This window comes from Copadichromis virginalis, linkage group LG3 (assembly GCF_057382275.1).
Source record: "Copadichromis virginalis isolate Kocher_CV1m ecotype Utaka linkage group LG3, C_Virginalis_male_GT1.1, whole genome shotgun sequence".
Taxonomy (NCBI): domain Eukaryota; kingdom Metazoa; phylum Chordata; class Actinopteri; order Cichliformes; family Cichlidae; genus Copadichromis; species Copadichromis virginalis.
This window is the reverse complement of record NC_140620.1, coordinates 28,039,346-28,062,254: the sequence shown is the minus strand read 5'-3', so window position 1 is coordinate 28,062,254 and position 22,909 is coordinate 28,039,346. Positions and strand designations below refer to the sequence as shown.

General features: G+C 39.9%; 1 protein-coding gene across 4 annotated transcripts in view; it reads left to right on the top strand.

The window, feature by feature from the left end:
- Positions 1 to 4,696: 4,696 nt before the first annotated feature.
- LOC146713891 (uncharacterized) overlaps positions 4,697 to 22,909 on the top strand; it is a 33,184-nt gene continuing 14,971 nt past the window's right edge. For all 4 annotated transcript variants that reach the window (XM_085450331.1, XM_085450340.1, XM_085450326.1 and 1 more), the window contains exons 1-7: positions 4,697 to 5,288; positions 13,004 to 13,040; positions 17,391 to 17,431; positions 17,848 to 17,941; positions 19,211 to 19,346; positions 19,467 to 19,626; positions 20,649 to 21,869. In XM_085450331.1, coding sequence (XP_085306457.1) covers positions 5,198 to 5,288; positions 13,004 to 13,040; positions 17,391 to 17,431; positions 17,848 to 17,941; positions 19,211 to 19,346; positions 19,467 to 19,626; positions 20,649 to 21,869 — 1,780 coding nt within the window. In that variant the 5' untranslated portion in view covers positions 4,697 to 5,197. The remainder of the gene's footprint in view (positions 5,289 to 13,003; positions 13,041 to 17,390; positions 17,432 to 17,847; positions 17,942 to 19,210; positions 19,347 to 19,466; positions 19,627 to 20,648; positions 21,870 to 22,909) is intronic.

Here is a 22,909-nt window from a genome sequence, read left to right as displayed (position 1 = left end):
TCTAATTATTAAGAAAGTGGCCATTAGCTAAATAATTAAAAACAAACAATAACAAAACAACTTAAATAAAACAAAATAGTTCAATAAAATAACACAGATTAAATATTACAAAAATTAAATAGTTAAATAAGGTGAGGAAATTAGAAAAAAGAAAATGTGAAATAAATTAAAGGAGCTCAATATGTGAAAGTCTAAATCAATTGATAAATAAATTGTTATTAAAATAATTATTTCAGTGATTGATTCATAATTATTATTAAAAGTAGTCTTGTGCTCTTGTTTGTTTGCTTGTATTAATCTGGATCTTGGGTGAGTGACAAATGGATTCATCATTTTGTATACGAGCTTTAGAATTTTATATTAAATGTTAATTTTTACACCTTTGATATATTCATAGCAAAGTAGAAAAGTTCAATGAGTTGATGCAAATCGCTAAAATCTTGACACTAACTTTATCTGTATTTAATTTGTACTCTTTCGATAAAACAAATAATTAATGTTCTAAATACGTTTTTCCCAACCATTTGGAGCCACAGCACATCACCAAACAAAAATGTCACAAAATACATATTGATAGTTGTTCCCTGCACCAGGCAGTGTGGAATTGGCTCAGTTTATCCCCAGTATAGCTTTTTTGCTTTTTTCTGACCACTCAGCATGCTAGGGCCTTCATCTAGGTTGGAATTTTTCCAGGTCCCAGGTCAGACAGATTACTTTTTCACCTCAAATGTTTATCTATTGCTATTACAAGCTGCTATCTCACACACAGTATGTCTATTGTGTAATTTCTTTTCCGTCTTCCTCTGTTTTACTGGCAGTTGGCAACCAATTCAATTTAATTAGAGCAGGTAATTGTACCGCCCTCTAGTGGAAGAGAATGTAATTGTTCTGCCTGTTACTCACGCCGGTCACTTAGTGTACCAATCAGGTGGAACAAGATAATCTTCCACGGCACTCTGGTCATTTCTCACAGCACACCTATGTGCCGCGGCACAGTGGTTGGGAAACACTGTTCGAGACAGATATTTATATAAGCTGGGATGTCTTCTTGTTAAATTGTTAAAGTGGAATTATAAATATTCCAATTTAATACTGAAAGTATTAAATAAAGTCAAAATAGTCCACCTGCTTTTTTCCTCAAATGGAAATAATGTGAACACAAAATGTTCAACGACACACACTCACACAAACACACACAGTGTATTCCCGTCTCACCCATGTGATTCCTTTAATCAAGCTTTGTTAATCAGCATGCAACAACAGTTTAACACTGAGTGTTTGAGGACAGCAGGAAATTGTTAATCTGAGCTGTTAAATCAATGCACACACAGGTCATCTGGATCCAAACCAGCCTACCAACCTCCTCCACATCAGCTACTTTGCAGTGGCCTCATTTAAAATAAATAAATAAGACGGTAAAAAGTTTATTAAGTCAGAAAGCTTAATGAATGAATGTAGTAACCATGATGCCATTAACACCTCAAAAGTTATTTGACACCATAAAAGGAATATAATTATTTATTTATTAATTTTCTTTTTTTCAGTCTCTTAAAGTGTGATCTTTCTTGACAGAGCGACAGGATAATGGAGGACTAAATCAACCTATACTTGTTGCATGTTTGCATTTTTTTTTCTTTATGTAGGTTTTACTTTGTAAAAACATCACGTTTTTCTGTAGAAGAACTTGATGTTTATAGATTGTGTGTTTTTGTTGTTTCTCCGCTGATTTTTTTTTTTTCTTTAAGCTTCAACTTTGGTAAAGCCGTGCAAAAATTTTAATACTTAAGTTTTTATCCCAAAGTTTGGACACCAGTGTGTTCTTGGTTAACCATTCCTCTACATTTATCAGCAGTGCCCTCTTGTGGCAAACCATTGGAACTGCACTTGATTAATTATGGACTGACTGTGTATTATTCTTAATAATGATCAGCATTTTAATAAAGTAACTTGCTCAAGTGTTGCACTGTGTAATTGCTACAGAATCATCATTGTGATGATTTAAATTGTCATCTTTGAAAATCTGCCTCATTAAAATAAAGGCAGTCACCAGATCAATGGAGCTGAAAATAGAAAAGATATCTGAAAATCCCTCAACTCCAAAGCACAAAAGAGAACACATTAGCTTCACTGCTATTCTAGACACTGTTAATATCTGATTACATACTTCCTGTGTGTTCACCTGTGTTATTCTGACTCAGGCTCCTGATCTCTCCACTGTGTTAGTCATGTGAGAGTTTTTTAGCTGCGTGGTGCCAAGTTTCAGTTTACTTCACTTCACATTTACCGTGCAGAAAGAAGATTCTGTTTTGAGCAAAGCTCAGCGCACACAGGCACTTACAGTAAGAAGAACTTTCTGTAGTGCTCATTTACATATTTTATTCTAAAGCCGGCCTGCATGCTGTATATTTATGTATGTCACTTGTATACCTGCATACAAATGACCGCATTCTTCCAGAGGACAAATGTGGTCATTCACTGGTAGAAACTCTCAGAGAGCTGCAAATTCTTGATGAATCAAGCATACAATATATCGCTTTGTGTGTGTGTAACAAAACTAACTTCAAGGTTATTTAATGTCACTTCATCATAAGCACTTTGAAGTAGAAGGGACAAGAAAACAGCCACATGCTGATACCTGGGGTTTTGTGCAATTACAATCCCACAGAACTGTAAATTTGTTTTAAGTTGCCTGAATTAACAAACATGTTGCAAGCTCAATACCTCACAAATATGAAGTAAAGGTAACTGGAGTCTTGTGAGTAAAAAAAAATCAGCAGAAAGTTGTAGAGAGTTCAGAGTACTTGTTATTAGCTTAATCTGTTAAGAGGCAGATATTCAATTCACTTTTATGTATATTCTGCCAAATCATGACAAAATTCATTTCAAGGTGCTTAATATTGTAAGGTAAAGACCTTCCAACAATACAGAGATACCGCAACAACAAGAGGACCCCCTGTGAGCAAGAGCTATGGTGACAGCGGGAAAGAAAAACTCCCTTTTAAAATGAGGAAACCTCAGCCAGAACCAGGCTCATCATGGTAATAACAAATCATTAAATGTAGAGTGGTGTATAAACACACGGTGAATGAAAAAGTGTATGTTATCCATTCAATAAGATTTAATTAACACCCCTGAAGCTTTGCACTACACGGCTCATTTAACAATACAATAGTCTCACTCATGGTCTATTAAAAGCCAGACCTTTACCCTGTTCCTGCCCACACGCACACTGGAAATCCATTACACATTTACAAGAATCAACGTATGACGTAACTGAATTAATGATGCAAACACTAATAAATTCAGGATTCATGTTAAACATTAACCATCCCACGAGTCTGTGCGGACATCAGGTGGAAATCAAGTAGGTAGGTGAATAATAGTAAGCAAACTTTCCCAGCCAGTATAACCAAAGTGCCAATTCAAATTCAGTCATGACTGTATTTAGAGTATGTAAGCTGTTATCAGCTAAATTCTTTAATATTGCTTCCTAAGCCTTTGTCTCAATTTTCCACATTTTTCCTGTCACTTTGTGGATCATGTTAAGTTGTTCAGCATCAAAATTTTGTAGTTTCACATTTGTGATTTGGGCTTCTTTCACGTTGTTGGACAGCACTTGGTGTTCTTTTGCTCCTCTTTCCTTTCTTTTGGTGTCTTTGCAGCTACTGTAAGTGGCAGCTTTGCATGTCTTAGTACTGATTTTACTTACTATTTTTGCAGATGATTGCATCACTGTAGCAGTGTTGCATTCTATGTAGTTATTTTACATCACTGTGGTCATTTTATATCTGTATATATTTATATATATATACATATATATATATGTTTATATATATATATATATACATATATATGTATATATTTTATATCTGTGTATGTGTGTTTGTCGTTGAAGTCTTTTTTGTTCTGTCTGTGTTTTTGAGCATGTTTACATTTTCTGCACCTCTCGGAGCTCATTTTGCCCTTAACAGTGGTCATTCTGCCTCTCATTTTTGTGTTTCGCATTTCTTTATCCCACACTTTTGTCTGCATACTTTGTGCTGCATGTATGCCTTTTTTTAAAATATTATGATGCCTATGTCTATCTATGCCTATCGTTATGTGTTATGTAGTTTGTAAATTTGTAAATGTTTCAGAGGTATTTTGTTTCTGAGTTTTTGAAGAAGTTTTGGTTATTTAGTGTGTCTTTGTCCAACCTTTGTGCCTCTGATGAGGATTCAGAGCATTTGGTGTCACTTTGTGTGATTTAGTTTGTTTGTTTGTTTGTTTGTTTGTTTGTTTGTTTGTTTGAAGGCATTTTGAGGCATTCTGCATCTCTTTGTCAAACTTTTGTTTCTATTTTAAGACATTTTGGTTTATTTTATACTACTTTGCACCACTATTTGCGCCCCGTGGAAGATGTTTCAGATTGTTTTGTGTCACTTTGAATGATTTTTGTGCTTCTTTGTCCAAATTCTGGGTTTCTTTGCACATCTTTTTGCACGTGGGAGAACATTTTCTCCCACTTTTTGTGTCTGGGCGTTCAGGACATTTTGAGGCTTTTCTAGTTGTTTTGGGCCCCTTTGTTACTTTGCAGTTATATATTTGCCTTTTTGCGTGTTGGTATATTACAGTTTAGGTCAGGTGCACTTTAAAAAAAAAAAAACTTTTCGCCACCCATGTTCATCCTCTTCTTCCGCCTCTTTACCTGGTTACTTCTCCCAGCACATACTGCCGCACACCATGACGTTAAGTTAACTAAACTAAACGTTTAATCCTCCATATTTATTTATTCTTCTTCTCCGCGTTTTTTTTCCTGTTGGTGACGTCACGGCGTCGGAGAGCGCCGAGCTCGCGACCAGGGAAAACAGGGAAGCTTGGAGAAAGTGTCATCTGAAACTCGCCGCAAAGATAGTTGTTGTCTGTATATTAAGACTTTACAGACTGCTTTTTCTCGCCTCGAAATCTTCCGAACACGCGGTGGAAGTGTTCAGCTAACCCTGGAAGTCATGTTGGGGCTTTAAAGTTGACGGTGTTTGAGCTTTCGCGGTGCAAGTTGGCGACGAAGCCAAAACAAGAGGAAGAATAAATAATGTGCCTGTCGCCGCCGCTGCTTCTGTTCTGACACGGCTCCAGTTTCCCACAGACACTCAGAAGAAGCAATTTGAAGGAGGAAGACAGAAAGTGAGAAAATAAGGTAGTAAAAGAAGAAGGAGAAATGGCCGAGGCACGCTCAGAAGAAGAGGAGGAAAGCGTGATGAGGGACACTCGGGAGCAAGTGGTCCGACGACAGCCCAACGCCTCCAGAGGTAAAGAAAGAGCCACAAACATCATCTTTATGCGTTTGCTTTAAACTGTTTCCACCTGATAGACATCCAGTTCATTAATACATAAGGAAGAAATAAGCTGTCACGAGTCTGGAAGGAAATGCAACCCCCAAGGTTTGATATTATATGACCACATTTCCACCGATAAAGCTCAAAGCAAACAAACTGTCAGGTTTATTCTCTGTTATTCTTTATTTTCACATTGTGGTAATGTTTCTGTTTCACTTTTGCTCTATTAAAAGGTATCTTAACATACTGTTTAGCAGCTCTGGGATCCCAGACCCCCCTCCCTTCCTCGTCTGTGAATGTTTAGCATCCCCGCAAAATCTATCACAGCACTGATAAAACGGCACCTTGACATGCATATAATGTGCAGTGTAGGCTCAAAATGCCGCTCACCTAGGGGTTTAAGAGGCAAAATATGAAGCCTGGATCCAGTGTGGACAGTGTTTATGATACTTGGTGTACATTTCAGGTCTAAAACCTTTAAATAAGAGACGTTTTATGAAGCGCGTTAATGTTTAGAACTGATTATCTGATTAAAAATTAGTTGGCAACGTTTTTTGATTGTTATTTTTAAAGCATGAACGCAAAAATGTGTGTATATTTCCTAGCTTTCTTTTATCTTTCTAATCTCAGACCAAGCAGGCAGTTTAGATTTGGCAGCTCTTGAGTGCTTTGTCATTTTTTCCTCAAATCACAAACACATTTCTGATAAGGTTCGTTTAGAAAGCCGTGATGTAGATGAGTGTGTGTCGCCTGGTTGAACTCAGGGTTGTAAATTCTTATATCATGATGTGAACTTGCCAACACTGGGGTCAAAGTTTGTGTATGCCTGTGCCAGGACTTACAACCATTAGTTGAATGACCAAGTCTTCCTCTTTGTCTCTCTCTCGGGGAAGTTAAATTATAACTTGTCCTGCCTCTTCTAGGCTTTTCTCAGTTAGTGCGTGAGTAAAGTGAGTCTGTAATTCTTCAGAAACTCTTCAGATGATGCATTCGCTTCTGCCCTGTGGTTAGGGCGGGTACATTTTTGGAGAAATTACCACCGCGTCTTGACATGATTAACTGACACAATGCCACCTGTGTGTCTTTTTCTGGTTGTTATGTAAAGTTTCTAAGTCATCCTGGGAGTAATGTCAGGCTTAAAGATTAGGCTGCATGAGATTAGATTTAATCCTGGGTGATATTTTTGTGGTGGCTAGAGAGGAATACTGGTGCTTTTATGATTTCATTTGCTAAACATGGAGCTGTAAGTGGTAATTATATTTATTACACAGTTGTTTTGACTTTGCAATACCAAATACTCACTAACGTGACAAATGATGGTTATTCATAGTACATGGGTAGAAAATTGTATGTTTCCTAACTGTCCTGTGGCAAGGAAGTGGCTGTGTACAGAAGGCCTACATTAAAAAAAAAAAAAATATATATATATATATATAGCATACCTTTTTTTTTAAGACAGGAAACCAAAACAACTTTTATAGGCTGTACTTTGAGGAAGTGTTGGCACAATGTGACTGTAATCTGTGACCAAAACAAAACAAGACTGTTCATTTAAATGTGAGATCATTGCATCTTTTGCCCTAATTTAGCAAACATTCCTCATCAGCAGCCTTATTCTGCATCATACATCAGAGATGATGGAAAAGGTAGATGGGGTGACCATAACATCGGTGGTCTTGGACTTTGGATTTCGAAAAAGACAAGCTGCGAATGGTCAATACACGGGCACATGTGCACTACATTGACCAAAGAACTGGGCCACATAGACATTACCCCACATAGCAGACAGATCTGGCCTGGATCTGGTGTCATGCTGGCATTGCTGGCTGACTTCTGGCATGGTAAGTGGTCATCCAGATATGGGCCAGGCCTGGCGCAGATGGCACAGTTTATGCGATGGCATGCCACATCTGGCCCAATTATGGTTTAGTTTATGTGGCCCAGGCTCACAAAAAACAGGTCTTCATTTTTTGTGGTTCAATCTAGGGCTGTTCGATATAACGATATATATTGGATGACAATATAAAAACGTCTATCGTTTCATATTACGCTATCGTTTGTTTCGTGTTTACACCAATTTTTTTCATCGTTTTGATGGTCACTAGTGGCTATATTAATTTGTTAAAGTTATCTCTTTCTCTTATATTTAATATCACGACACTACGGACGGACAAGTGACTGTTTTTACGTGTTGTCGTTAGCAACCACGATGATAAAACAATGGCATGGCTTTGCCATCCGCTTGTTTGTTTTGCACGTTAACCTTTCACAATAAAGCTCAAGATCCTGTTGAGACTTTTCAAAATAAACTAAATCCCATGAAAGAGCATGCAGGATTTTTACGGATGAGAAGCAAAAAAGAGGCGTTAGGTGCTAAAAAATAAACCTTAGACTCAAACGTTAGAACAGGCTTTTCCCCGCAGCACGCCGTGTAATAAATATTCACAAAGAAAGCGGTGGCCATTACAATTTATGTTTAAAAATGTATAACTTCATGCATCGGTTAAAAGTCTCAACTCCAGGTACACAACGCCCAGCTGAAAACACTTCCTGCAAGTCGAGCTGCCCGAGATTCACAGAATTTACAGAAAATGTTAAATTTTTGTGATTTATATCGTTATCGGGATGATGGATGTCTTATATCGGGGTATGAGATTATGGTCATATCGCACAGCCCTAGTTCAATCCCTGGCTCCTCCAGTCTGCATGTCAAGAGTGTGAATAGGTAGCACTCATGTAGGAAGCACTCAGTTTAGAGAAAGTGTGTGATTGGGTGAATGTGGCATGTTGTAAAGAGCACTTTGAGTAAACCGGGAGGGTTGAAAAGCGCTATATAAGAATCAGTCCATTCACTGTCCGAACAGAGTTTCGTCATGTTACTTTTGCACTATTATGTTCTGGCACATGTTGTTATTACATGGCTTGATTAAGGTCCACATTAGGCTGACATCTGGGGTCAGAGCTGAAACTGTTCTGGGCCAGCAAAGGACCACCAGTGTGTCTGCAACTAGCCTTGTGCTGGCCCATGTGTGGGCCACTTCTGGCAAACCTGATCTGGGCCACCAAAGGGCCATCATTCTTTGCAGTATGTGGGCCAGATCCGGGCCATACCAATTTTGCTATTTGGGACACCTACAGGAGCTGCTTGGACATTGAAACCCTATAGCATGAAGCTCCTAGTGCACCGTGTGTGTGCTCATGTTGATGTCAAAGGAAGACTGGAGTACCACATTTACTCAGTCAGCAGTGTGCTGATGACCTTTACACAGTCGGTGACACGCCCTGTAACTTTATCTGATCTGCCACTTCATGGTCGAGTTGCTGTGGTTCCTAAAGACTTCCAGTTTGCAATAACACGACTTACAGTTGATGATGGAAGATCTAGAAAGCAACTGGCTTATTCCGACAGCGGCGTCAATGACAGCACCGGTCAGAAATTCATTGAACTCTTTACAGCGACCCATCCTTTTCATGTTTGTAAAGGCACACTGCGTGATTTATTTATTTAATTAATTTTGTTTTTTTGTGGAAGTTTGAAAGCTCTTGAATTCAAATAGTGTGGCAGAATAATTTTGTCCATATTTGGCGCAAAAGTCTTGAACCATCCTCATTTCTTTATATTTTGCTAGAAAAATGGGAAATGGATTCAGAAGTTTATTGACATGTAGAAACGAATATGAAAATGCAGCATACAAGGCAAAAACAGAGTTTGTACAATTCTTGAAAGCCAGCATTTAAGGTGACCACCTTTATTCTTCAACACAGTCTCTTAGGCAACCTTTATTGTCATTTCTTTAAGTAGTCTTCAGGAATAGTTCTCCAGGCTTCATGAAGGGCAGAGCTCTTCTTTGTTGGCTACCTTTTGTTCCATTCTCTGGCAACGTGATGGGAAATGGCATTGTTCTATAGAGCGTTTCTACTCTCCCAGAGTACTCAAACCACTCTATATAACATGCCACATTCAAAGACCAAATAAATTCACCCAGTCACTTTTTTCTAAGCCTTTAGTGCAGGGGTAGGCAACTCCAGGCTTCGAGTGCCGGTGTCCTGCAGGTTTTAGATGTGTCCTTGATCAAACACAGCTGATTCAAATGGCTAAATTACCTCCTCAACATGTCTTGAAGTTCTCCAGGGGGCTGGTAATGAACTAATCATTTGATTCAGGTGTGTTGACCCAGGGTGAGATCTAAAACCTGCACCGGCACTCGAGGCCTGGCGTTGCCTACCCCTGCTTTAGTGGTTCTTAACTAACATTCATGCACAACTTGGATTTAGTATCTTGCCGAAGGATACATGGCATGCAGACTGGAGGAGTCAGGAATCGAACCACTCTCCTTCTGATCAGTAGTTAAAGTGTTCTACCTCCTGAGCTACAGCCACACTGCATCCAATATGATTAATAATGTTGAACTTAACACCCTGGGGAGGCCAAACCACGACTGAGGTATGCTTTTCCTGTTTCTTAAGGAGATGACTGTCAGGTACTGTTCATCTGCTCTGGAGTTTTTTTTTGTTTGTTTTTTAGGCCTGCTACTAACTCTTCGATTTCTGTTCATGGTGTTTAGGGAAGAGGAAACAGAGAAAATGGGAAGTTAGGATTACTTTTATTTCTTTGAACAAATTCTGAATTTGAATATACAAATATCTGAAGGCAAGGGATGGGATTTTTGTGTAGGAAGCTTCTGGTTTGTGTTTGTATCAGCCAAACATGTTTGAGCTGGAGTCTAAAATGGAGGTGGAGTCTAACTGTGAGATAAGATCCTGTCAGAGGAAGGAGGTGAATGATATCGAGCAGCATCACAAGTGCAGCCCGGCCATGGAGCCATCGGGCAGCGTGACATGAACAGGCTGGGACTAGCTTTCAAATTAATAAAGGTTCATATCCAAAGGTGAATTTTTGCTCCGTACTGAACTACAACAGAACACATCCACAATTCCCAGACAACTCATCACCTATAGAAGCTAATATAGCCTTAAACCACAAAATACATATATCAGGGAGTGTGTGAGAGTCTGAGTTGGTTGTTGTTGTTGTTGTGCAATGAAACCCAACCATTTGATGAGCTGAGCTCACTTGGTTTTCATTAAATGTGTTTCAGATACTTTTTTTCTAACTTGAGAAATTGAATAGCAGAATATTTTGCAACATGAAGACATTGTTTATTAAAAATTGTAAACCATATGGAGACATTAAGTTACAGTCAGAACAACAAATACAGTGTGTGCGTCTGTTTGTGCAGCATTCCTGGACTGTGGTTTATTGTCTCTCTGTGGGTTTAAAAACAGTCTGTTAATAATTTTTCTGGCATCTGAGGTTAGGGATCGTGTTCAGCCTTTTCTTAGCTTCGGGACGTGCAGCTTAATGAAGAACCTTATTTTACCAGCACTGTTTAGTGTTATTATACATTAGATGAGAAGCTAAAGTGAACAGCGAACATTTAATAAAAGAATACCTTTGAAAGTAGTTGACCTTTTGCAAAAAAGGAAAAAAAAAAATCTGAGCTGCATATTTTTAAAGGCTTTATTGAGCAGTCACATGTTTTTCCACACAGGCTCATCTGTGAGAGTGACAGGTGATAAATGCCTCATGTGAGTGCCACAGTTTTCAAGGATAAACATTCCCTCTGGAAGACTTTAAACTGGCATTGTAACTGAATTTTCAGCCACTTGGCAGCCATCTTGGCAATGCCTTTTGGCAGTTATTTGGGCAGAAGCCTCCCTGTTCTAAATGAATGGGAAGAAGGCTTTAATTCCACTTGTCTCCTGGAAAAAAAAGTGCTTAAATAAAATCAAAGATCAAATTAGATTTTAAAAAATGCTTTAAACTTCCGTGATGTAAATGAGCTTAATACATTTAGTGCTTCATGTCCACTTTAATGGAGTGTTGATTTCTTTCCTCCTACTATCTAAGGAAGCTTCATTGGGGGGGGGAAACTGTCCAAATCCCCTTTTCCTCACTAACCTCTGACCTCCTCGTGGCACACAAGAAAGCCAGTGGATGACGAACGCTGAGTGAAATCTGCTGCGGTGTGCATCTTGCGTGTTTGAATGCAGCTCCAGCAGAAAGCTAAGCCAGCCTGCTGCGCAGGACAAACATCTGGAAGTATTAAAACTCCGATGACTCCAGCAGAATCCGTCTGCAGCCAATTGCAGCCTCACTTCCTGGAGGTCCTCTGCCAATCAGGAACCTAGCCAGAGCTGATGGGCTGTCCAGTTAGAGTTTTTCAGGGACAGAAAGTAGAGGAAAAGAAGAAAAAGCACTGAAGGGAGAAGAGAGAAATTTTTTTGAGTTTTTGAAAAGAAGAACTATCTGCAGCAAGTTCTGCACACACGTCAGCATCTAGTTTTTCTGGACTTAAGCAGGTCATACTGATCTGGTTATCAGTTTGGGTTGGGAAGGAAGAAGAAAAAGGAGGTAGGAAATGGAAAAATACACATTCACAGAAAGTGCAGCTCTGCTTTTTCTTGGCTTTTCTCCTCCTTTCTCTTTTTTCTTGCTTTCTTCATCTTGTTGAAGGCATTATAGGAGGTGGTTCACATTTTTAAAAATTCAAATGCTCCCTTAACTTTTTTTCTGTGGTGATCACATGACTTATCAGGATGATTGTGACATCCTCTTCCTTTTGTCTTCACTTAGTTTCTGTAGGTGGCACTATTTTTCGTCTGCACTAAACCAGGATTAATCAATCTTTATTTTTCTATTTTCAAACCAAGATAAAAACAGTTTTGTCTTTTCAGCCTAAAACTTTGGAATGCAAAACGACGTTATTGAGGTTGAAGTTAAAATTTTGTTTCTCATTTCAATGTAGGACACATTAAATTACAATCAGAGGAACTTTTAGTACTTTTAATAATGACTTTTGGTCAATGTAAACACTTTGTTTTCACATTCAACAAGCTGCCCAAAGCATTCCTCAGAGTTTGGTCCATCTTGACATGTTGGTATCACATAGTTGCTGCAGATTTATAAGCTGCACGTCCATGATGTGAATCTCCTGCTTCTACCACATCTCAAAGGTCCTCTATTGAATAGGAGATCTGGTGACTGTGGAGCTCATTTTAGTATAGTGAAGATATTTTCACTTTCAATTTGGCAGTTTGAGATAATTTATGGTTTGTGACATGGTGTGTTCTACATCTCATCAGAAGATGGGTTCACTGCGGCCATGAAGGGATGGACATAGCCGGCAACAATACTCAAGTAGGCTGTGGTGTTTCAATGATGATCAGCTGGTAGTAAGAGGCCCGTTCTCTGTAATCCCTGGTGTAAAGGTTGTGTGGGAAAATCAATATAAAATATTCAGACAAGCACATCAGGCACCAACAACCACGCCACCTTCAGGATCACTTAATTCACCTTCAATGCCTATTCTGATGTTCAGGTTGAACTTCAGCAGGTTATGTTCACCACGTCTTCATGCGTAAATGCACTGAGGTGCTGCCATGTGCTTATCTAATTAGATGTTTATATTAATGAACATTTAAACAAGTGTAGCCAATAAATTGAACGGTCGGTGTAAATTACGTCATATGATCCACAAGAAAACCAGAATAAGTTATACAAGTTATTTTTACTAAGCAATAACTGAGCTGGTCTAAAGCCTTTTCAGCTCTTTGCCCACATGAACTGCTGAGTTCTGTAGACTAAACAGTGCCTGTTGGTTTACAATCACTCTTTCTCTCCCCAGGTCGTCCTGACAGACATAAGCCAGAGCATCGTCACAGGTAGGAGGTTTCACATTTCACTGTCTCTGCTGGCAGTATTTGCAAAAATGACTAAGTGCTTTGAAGAAGGGTGCGTCTAATCTCTCCCACATGTAACAGACAGTTTGCCCTGGAGAGGTGCGTTTGAAGTTGAATCCAGGTAAAAGGTCTGATTGCTTTGATCTGACCCTCTAAAAGGATTTACCTTACAGTACGAATCAGGCGTCTTTGGGTTAAAGGCGCAGCTTTGGAGGATTTTCTTCAGTATCCTTGCAGACTTCCAGGGAATGCTTTTCTCCCCTCTCGTCTGTGGTCCTGACACACTCCTGAAAGTATTTTGGCTGTTGGCCGGTGGCCATGGCAACTAGCTGGGGAAGTCACCGGGTTTAAAAAGTGTGTGTGTGTGTGTGTGTGTGTGTGTGTGTGTGTGTGTGTGTGTGTGTGTGTGTGTGTGTGTGTGTGTGTGTGTGTGTGTGTGGAACAAAGTGTTGCTTTTGTCGAGCTTATATCACTTAAAAGACGTCAAACAAAGAATCCAAAGTGATTGTGAGAGGATCCAAATGCACAAATATATGGCAGGTTAAGTTTATTACTGAATACAGAAGTGAGTGGAAAGTCAAAGAATCTCCATTAAGTAACTTTTGAGAATTTATTTTGTGTATTGACCGACTGATGTTTGGCCAAGTCTCCTCACCTGAAGCAGAACATTTTTTTTAAAAACTGATTCTGTTTTTCAAACTTTCATTGAATAAAAACTTAAAACCAAAGAAGTGCCAAAAACGGTAGTTTCTCTAAATGTCACCTTAGACACAGGTTATGGGATGCTCATGGGATACAGTAGTGACTTGTTACACTACATGTAGCCTCGAGGTTTATTGTCCTACTGGACACTAAGAGGGCCATAATTTACAAAATAAACATTATATTAATATCAGTGAAAGTTGGAACTAGTGATTGAGGCCATAAGATCACCAGGAAGGACCATCTGTCGTGCCGAGGACTTATGTTATTACAGAGGCGCAGGTTGCTTTTATAACATCAGAAGATCACCTTTAGTGACCTCCCACCTCTAGACGCTCAAGATGCTTAAAACATTTGCAAAGCCCCCTTGGACGAATATAACGTGTGAAGCTCGTCTTTTTTTCTTTTTTTTTTTAACTGAGGGGGTTGTGTCATGATTCCAGAACAAAATGAGTGGGTGTGCGTCAGATGTTGGTGAGGGTAGTCCCTGCCTCTTCACTTTACCATAGCTAGCCTTGAAAAACCCAGAACCTGTTCTAATGGTCGTGAAGTCTTTACTAATATAAACTGAGGTGTCAAAACTCGTCATTGAGGCTACAGGGAGGTCGTCAAATGTCGTCTTTATGGGTTAAAGTAAAACCTCATCATCGTCTCCTTTCCTTTGGATGACCATCTACGAATTAGCTGTTGTCCAAAGGTATCTGCCATTTTCTTTATTGCACAGTTTCTCTGTGCCAGTAGGCTGTTAAATCCACATAGGAATCTGGGCCGTTAGGAGCCATTAAAAACACCTGTTTTGACAACAAGTGGTTCACTTGTCTTACTGCATTTAAATGTTTTTTGAACTGCTGAGCAATCAGTTGCACACAGCCCACAATGATGTAATGGGAAAAGAAGAAAACCAGTGAAAACTTTTTTTTGAAACATAGAAAAGCTACATTAGCACAGAGGTTCATTGTTCCTGCCGACTCTCACCTAAAAACTACAAATCATACCTTCTCCCAGTCAAACTGACACCTCTGACGGTGTAAACAAAGCTTGCTGAGCAGAGGCGTATTTCACTGACATTTAATAAGTGCATCGTGTTTTCTTCAACCTTTCTCTGCAGTAAACAAGGAGAAGTGGAAAGAGGAGGATAGAAGGAACATTTTTTCCACCAGTTTAAAGTAAAGCAGTGTGTTTGGGCAGTGTCAGGGGTGAGTCATGTGTGTCTGTTCATAGTTAGCAGCTCCGTGGCAGAAAGAGAGAGGGTGAGCAGCAGAGTCAAAAGACAGGCTGATCTATAACAGAAAGAGAGAAAGAACCGTCCTCGCGTCCTGTTATCGTCTTGGTGAGTCTGGCTAGATAACCTTCCTAGATTAGGAACTACTTTTCCATTTAAAAAGGAAGAGCTTTGGCTCACCTTTTCTGAAATGTCTGCTGTGATAGATGTGATTGCTGACAGTTGGAAAAATGGTCTATCTATTTGATAAACATGCTCCCAGTTTGGGAATACCAAGGAATTCTCCCAATTTATTTATTTTGTTTGTACTGGAATTTTAGCTAAATGTGCTTTCAGCAAAGTCTTTGCTCTACAGCTCATCTGACCAATGTGACCTCAAAGTGGGGGAGTCCAGTAAGTGTGCTGTATTGAAATGTGTTGATCAGAGTGGAAATTTTCGAACATTCTCCCTACTGTGTAATAATGCCAGTATCCACACAGCAGGAATAACTGTATATTTTATTTTATTTTTTAACTTTTTTGGAGTTATTAGTGATTTTGCTGCAGGTTTTTGGCCATCCAGTGGTGCTGACTGGGTTCTTGGCTCTAGAAGATTGTAAAGGTGAAAAAACACATTTAACTGACAAATAAGATTCATTTAAGGGAGCTGCCATGAAAGTGACTCATTCTGCACCCTTTAGCTGAGGACTGAGTCACATGAGTTTTGCTTTGAATCATAAAATTATGCAGTATTATGTAAGAGTAAGCATACAGATCGGCGTTTCCGACTCGAACCGCCCTAGCTGCACCGTTGGAGTATATCATATATGGCTCTTTAAAGTATAGCCAGCAAAGTCTCAGGAATCAGGTGACTGAAAACTAAAGTCACACTAAAAACAGATCAGTTTTTTTTTATTCTTTAAGATCTTGTGAATTCAGCCCTAATGGTCAACGTTAGGGTGACCCCACCGGTCGCAGCAGATGGCCCCGCCCCTCCCTGAGCCTGGTTCTGTTGGAAGTTTCTTCCTGTTAAAAGGGAGTTTCTTCTTCCCACTGTCGCTAAAGTGCTCGCTCCTCCTGGTTTTTGCCCTTTACTGGCCAAGTCAACGGAAATCCTGAATTTGTAGTTATCTTCAGTGTAAGCATAGAAAAAGTGCTTGTGTGAATGGGTGATAATAGGTGAATGGGGCTCGCACTTTGAATGCTCTCGGATAGTTGAAGTGCTTTATGTAAGAATCATTGCATTTAGTTAAATGATGCTGTTTTCAGAAGTGTTACCATATTTGAATGAGGCACTGAAGCAAATAAAATAAGCCATGGAGGAAGTATCATAGAATTTTGTCCTTTTGTTTCATCGTCCAGTGTTTGAGAAAACAGATGCAGCATTTACACTTGAGACACGCATAAACATCCACATGCAGTAACACAGGCCCTTTAATCACAGCACAGACTGTTATTGTAACAGAGCAGAGTGATGCAAGCTACAAAGAGGTGCTTTTTAACTACAGGAACTTTTTTTAGTTGGTATCTATTGGAGGTCATACTCCATCTAGAGGGACTGGAGACCATAATTCTTCTTAAAACTCACTTTTTATAGTCTTTTATTCATCCTACCATAAATTAAGCACTTTCCTTGGGCAAAATGAACGTCAGGTGACGTAAATATTTTGTGATTGTTCAAATTAATTAATGCTACACCAGTAAAACATTAATGTAAACAAACAATACATTTAAATGTTAGTCTTGGAAATGAAACAAAAGTAGGACGAACCAACTATAAATGAAATCCAGGTTTTACCACGTATTTATTTGATAGAGGAAGTACATCATAAAAGTCATGAGAAGTTTAAAAGTCAAGCATCCTACACAAAGTGTGTAGAAAAAGTGACGTCAGAGGTGATAGTAGTAGGTTTAACAAGTCTGGGGGAAAAAGAAAATGACATTGGAATGAGAATTTGAGATATTACCTGAACCGTGTTGTTTGTTTGTTGTTTTAAATTATTATTAAACTGTTACGTCTCTCTGTGTCCCAGAACTGTTGGGACTGAAAATGTCTACAGACGTGTTTGGTTTAGATGTAAAAAAACAAACTTGTAGTCATAAATCCTGCATTTCCAGAAGACCAAATCTGTGACTGTTCTTGACTTGTTAATGAGGTCAAATGAGGAAATGTTTTCTGCACAAACCGCAGATTCATTGTTTGTAATTAGAGAACTGTACCCATCATTTAGATCTTTTGCCTGTATTGTGGCGATTCCCAGAGGCAAGGCAGCGGATGCTGAGCTCATGTGTGGAGTTCAAGTAGCGTGGACTGACTGGGACGACCGAGCTATGTTTGTCACTGGAAAACAGGGGGGGAGAGAGAGGAGGTGAGGTAGCAGAGGTGAAATGAAATGACTCATTGTTTCCTTTTTGTCCTCTCTGTGCAGCCAGGGTCCTTTGTCATCTATCAGAGCCGTCATCAAGAGAAGTGAGTATTCACTCTCACAAATGAACATAGAACCAAGAAGAATGAAACAAAATGTGCACAGTGTTTGGAGTGAAGCTGATACTTCCTGTACCTTGGATTCACGGTTCCTAAAAGTGCCAACTTTCCATCCGCTAATTTTTTTGAGGGCTTTAACTCTAAAAATAAATCATAGTTTTAAGGACAGGGTTGTTTTTCTTGTTTGTTATTGCACAAAAAAAATAAAAATTAGTCGATTCTGACGGGGTCGGGTTGGAGTCATCCACTTTTTTTTCTTTTAGCAGTGATGGAAAACATCTTCTTGGTTCGTGTGACTATTTTAATTGTGTCCACACTGTTATCTTCTCTGTAGTGGGAGTTTTTCTGCTTTGTTTTGCTTGCCTTTCTTTTTTCTAAAGCGGCTTCTGTTTTCCTATCAGCCTCTTCCAGGTCGACCGCTCTGTCTGAGGCTCCCAGAGACAGAGAGCGGGACCGGGAGAGAGACCGAGAGCGGGAAAGAGACAGAGACAGGAGGTACGAGTCTGCCGTGCCATCATCATCACTGGTTCATATTTAACATGCAGATGTTTCATGAAGTGAAACGGGGAAAAGAAAAGTAAAATCCAGCTGTGAATTCTGTTGTTATGGTTACTCCATTTAGTCAGGATAATATGTTAACACTTTAGCCAACAAACAAGCTTTAATATTCACTTTTAGAGTAAATGAGCTTTATGTAAGGTGTGTGTATGTGAGGGGAAGCTCATCACTGAGCTCCTTCCTGCGTCACGTTTAAACACTTGGACGGTTCCTGGATCTGAGCCCGTGTAAACATTTGAAAATAGTTGTGTACTCTTTGAGCTGCATGTGTTTGCCTGTTTCTTCTTTAACAAGGTACTTTAAAACCATTTACTATGAATTCTGAGATTCATCTGGGTTTTTAATTAATGAAACAAAATTATATTTATGTCTCAAATTTAATTCCCCATTTCATTTAAAAGCTAAAATTAGCATTTTTTTATTATGTTTTCATTTAAGTTTTAATTGACATCTTTGATGTGACTAAAAATTTTAACAGTTTTTTAATTAAACTGTTTGGGCTATAAAACTTAAAAACAATTAGAATAGTTTGTTATCATTTTAGAAAAATATAGGTGAAAAAAATCATTACAGTCCTGAAGCTAAAATCAGGAAATGAACTTTTTGAAAAACAGTTTTTCTTTTCAGTGAAGTTAAACGTCCGTTTAGATTCAGTGAAACTGAAAATTATAACTTTTTGAAAAGTCTGTGAAGGTTCTCAGTCATCCAGGTCATCGTAGTCAAAGGAGCTTGCAAAGAAAAGCGTCTGGACTTCTTTAAGTTGCTTGAAGACGTTTCACCTCTCATCCGAGAAGCTTCTTCAGTTCTAAGGTCAAATGACTCTAAGGACTCTCCACCATTTGACCTTAGAACTGAAGAAGCTTCTCGGATGAGAGGTGAAACGTCTTCAAGCAACTTAAAGAAGTCCAGACGCTTTTCTTTGCAAGCTCCTTTGACTTTTTGAAAAGAATTTTATTTTATGATTTAGTTGATTAATTTCAATGTGTCAGGAAAATGTATACATTAATATTTAATGAATTTATTGAATTAGTGAGGATAAAATGTATGTTTCCATACCTGCTTCTAAAACACTTGTGTGACGTGTGTAATGTTTTTTTTCGTCTCTGAACTTTGCACCTGTGTAGCTTTCAGAGCCTCCTGCCTGCTGTTGTCCTGTTTTAGATTTTGCTTTTTATAACCTTCCTTTAACATGTGACGTGTTTCCAGGCGTCCGGAGATCACCATCCTGTCAGCCGAGCCGCTGACCTCGACTTCCTGGTTTCCTGGAGCTTCTGGAGGGTTCCCACCTCCCCCTCCACCTCCTGCACAGATCTGGGGACCCACGATCCCTCCGGCCATACAGGTAAAGTGTTTATTCAGGGGTGTTTTTGTATTAAATAAATGGCTTTATTAAGTTTCATAGTCCTACCTGTGGATTCAGTGCATGTTTGTGTCTTATATTTGCTGGTTTTCTCTCACTCAGCCGCCTCCTACCTACGAGGAGGTGATCAGGGAGAAGACACAGGAGCAGGTTCTCTCCACTTCTTCCTCTGCCTCAGCATCCCCCTTGCATCCTGTTTCCAGAGTAACCATCTCCACGCAGACTGATCCAGGATCTGACCCTGATCCTCCAGAACCACAAGGCAAGAGGTTTTTTTTTTTTTGGTTTTTTTTTTGGGGGGGGGGGGTTGTAAAGCTGGGTGATGTCAATAATATATCAATAACACATCAGTACAGTCATGACTTAAACAGTGCCGCTGTTCCAGATCTGCAGTCGTGTTGCCCTGCCCACACCTTCCAGCTGCACCTTTGCTACTTACGAGCTATTTATTGTGGAGAATATTGAAGCACTAAAAATTATTTTGCATGAATTTCACCTGTAGCGAAAAACTAATCTGATTTCTACATCTCCATTGTTGGGCTGTGGGGGGGTCAGACGTCAACACACTCATAGTAAATGTTTAAAGTCTGTTCATATTAGACATAAGCAAGCGTTGAAATAACTGAATATGGTTCATGATTTCCTGCATCATTGCGCTGCCCTCAGCACTTTTATTAGCTTTTGGTGTTTCAGTTTATATATTCTTCATGTGTTATTATCTCTTTCACAGCAAGTGTGTAATGTAAATGACACTGTGTGCCATTTACCTGGACCGCTGTTTAATGTTTATGCTGTTGGTGACTTTAATAGCATTTGTAAATAGTATTATCTGACAAATAATGTGGTTTGCTGTGTGGTGCAGATCATAAGAGGCTTGTACTTTAGTGACTTAACTTCTAGAATTTTATTAGTCTGTTACATTGCACCCATATATTTTATGGGTGGAGCTTTCTAACAAAGTTCACTAATTTTAGCTGAGGCGCTCCACCATTTCATAAAAAAAAAAACCCTAAATAACAACAACAAAATTATATTGTGACAGCCAAAGTACCAAATTCAGGGGTTAATGTTACAGTAGTTACACTATGTGCATGTTTTAAATACAGTACAATACAATACAGTCTGCCTGGGAACTCGTGAGCGGCGTGCCGCCTGTTATTTTACATTTCATAAAGTAACAGGATGTTATCTGTATCGTCTGTATCAGCCAGCTGTATTGTCTGCCTTTAGCCTTATTTTATACGTAAGTAATCGAGTAAAAGTAACTTCTGTCTGTGTGTGCAGTAAGAAGAGCAGTGAAACCGCCTCGGCCGCCTTGCCGCCAGCCTCCTAAATCATCTCACGTTGATGACATCACCAGCACTGCCAGCCAATCAGCGCTTGCCCCCATTGGCAGTGACACGCACATTTCCACGCACACACAGTCCTGTGACCTCACTGATCTGGGTTCACCTTCAACCTCGAACTCTGGTGTTCAGACTGACCAGTGGGATCAGTGCTCTGCTACTGTGGATGTGCCTCCTCCTCGTACTTCTCCCACCACTTCCTTTGAAGTCCCATTGGAGCAACCCAGACCACGTCCTCGTTCGAAGCCTGGCCTTCGACCAATCAGCAGCGAGGTTAAAGTTCAGACTTTGGTGAAGCTGCGGGAGGACGGTTTGGCCACGTTAGCCAGTCGTGCAGCGAGTGACCCTGCTAACCAACAAGTCACTCAAGGGAAATATTCTCAGGAGTTACTCGAGGCCTTCAGTTCAGACGAGTGGGGCTTCCCCGATAACCGCGGCGACACCAGTGGGCTGAGCCAGTCAGAGAGTGAGGAAGGGGAGGACGAGGACGACTGGGAGGACATGGCAACACTGAAAGCTAGGATACAAGCCTTTGAGCAGCAGCAGCAACAGCAGCAGGTGAGCAGTGAGAGCTGTGACGGTAATGACAAACAAAGCGGAACCACAAAGAGGCCCGAGCCTCGACCACGCCCTCGTTTCCAGGGGCAACAAGCCAAATCTGGCCCTCCCACGATTGCCCCCAAACCCAAAAACTTTTCACCTGGCCCTAAACCGTCCACCAAGGGATTCTGGGAAGATGGAGGTTTCACAGCAGCCACAGAGGACTCTACTGAAGCCCCCTCTTCTAAACCTCAAACAACGGCAGAACCATCACTGAAATCTGCTCCAGGCCTGGAGCCACAGCCCATTAAACCCACAGAGAAACCCACAACAACACCCAAACCCCAGTCCAGCACAGAAACCCTCTCCTCTGCTCCTGTCCCAGCCCCGCGGCCCCCTCCACCCAAGCTAACCCCCTGTCTCAGTGACCCTAAACCCCCACCCAGACCTCCAGTCACCCCCAGGGTCAGCGTGGGTGTTTCACACCCAGATAAGAGCACCACCGATGGACGCACTACCCCAACTCTAACCCCGAGGCCCTTGGTGGAAGTTGGTGGTGGATCACAGACAGAGACCCAGACTGGAAGTGAAGCGACGCAGAGCGCCACAAACCAAAGTGGTGAGTTTTCAACACAATTCACATTCTGCTGCCCCCTACAAGTGTCTCCAAGGAACTACTGCAGTTGTTATAAACAATTAATAATTGTTATTAATTAATAACTATTAATTCATAATTGTTACTTTGTTTCAATTTCTTTACCGAAGAGTGCTGTGGCAGAAAAATAATGACCTGCTGGTGCCTTAATATCAGCAGTTTTTCACATTTCACATGGCAGGCTTAGCATTTGTGGTAGTATCTAGAGATTAGTCCCATACTGTAGTGGTTTACACATTTGCCATAAAAGTCGAAAGATCCCTAGTTTGATTCCAGGTTGTGTCAGGAAACCTTCCAAGCAAACATGCAGAGCTGTCTGCTTCAGTGAGCGCTTGTGAATAAGGAAGCAGATGAAAGTAGAATTGTGCTATTAGCAAACAAAGGAGGTGCAGCCATGCTTACTTATAGGTTGTGATGATGATAATAATAATAACAATGATAATAATAATAATTGACTAATAATAGCACTAATCTGCAGTCTTGGTGAACTAGTCTGTTGCAAGCTCTCGTTTACAGTCAGAGTAAACGATAAACATTTCTGTAGTCACAGACAGAGGATGAGTTTGGAGATGATATGGAGGATCACCACAGCAGCAACCTGGTGCTAAATAAATGACATGGTTATCGGTCACCAAACCTTCAAAATAAGAGCCAGAACCAAAATACTTACATGAGTGTTCTGACAAACTATATATTTGTGCAAAAACTATACTTGGCACAGAAATAAGTTAGGGGGACATAATGTCATAGGAAAATAAGTTCTTGGTAATCAGTAATTGATAAAGATCATGGTTGGAGCAGCATGAGTGCTTGATATGATTGTTATTGATGTATCTTGTCGTTGAATACAGCCACCAGCTACTGATAGTTGTGCCTCTGGCTGTTGGGACTGACCATGTGTCACTTGAGCTGTTTTACAGGTTTTTTTTTTTTTTTTTTTTTTTTTTTTTTTTTTGCTCCAAAGGTTTTAAATTGCGCTGACCTACATTTCCTGTTTTTGGTTT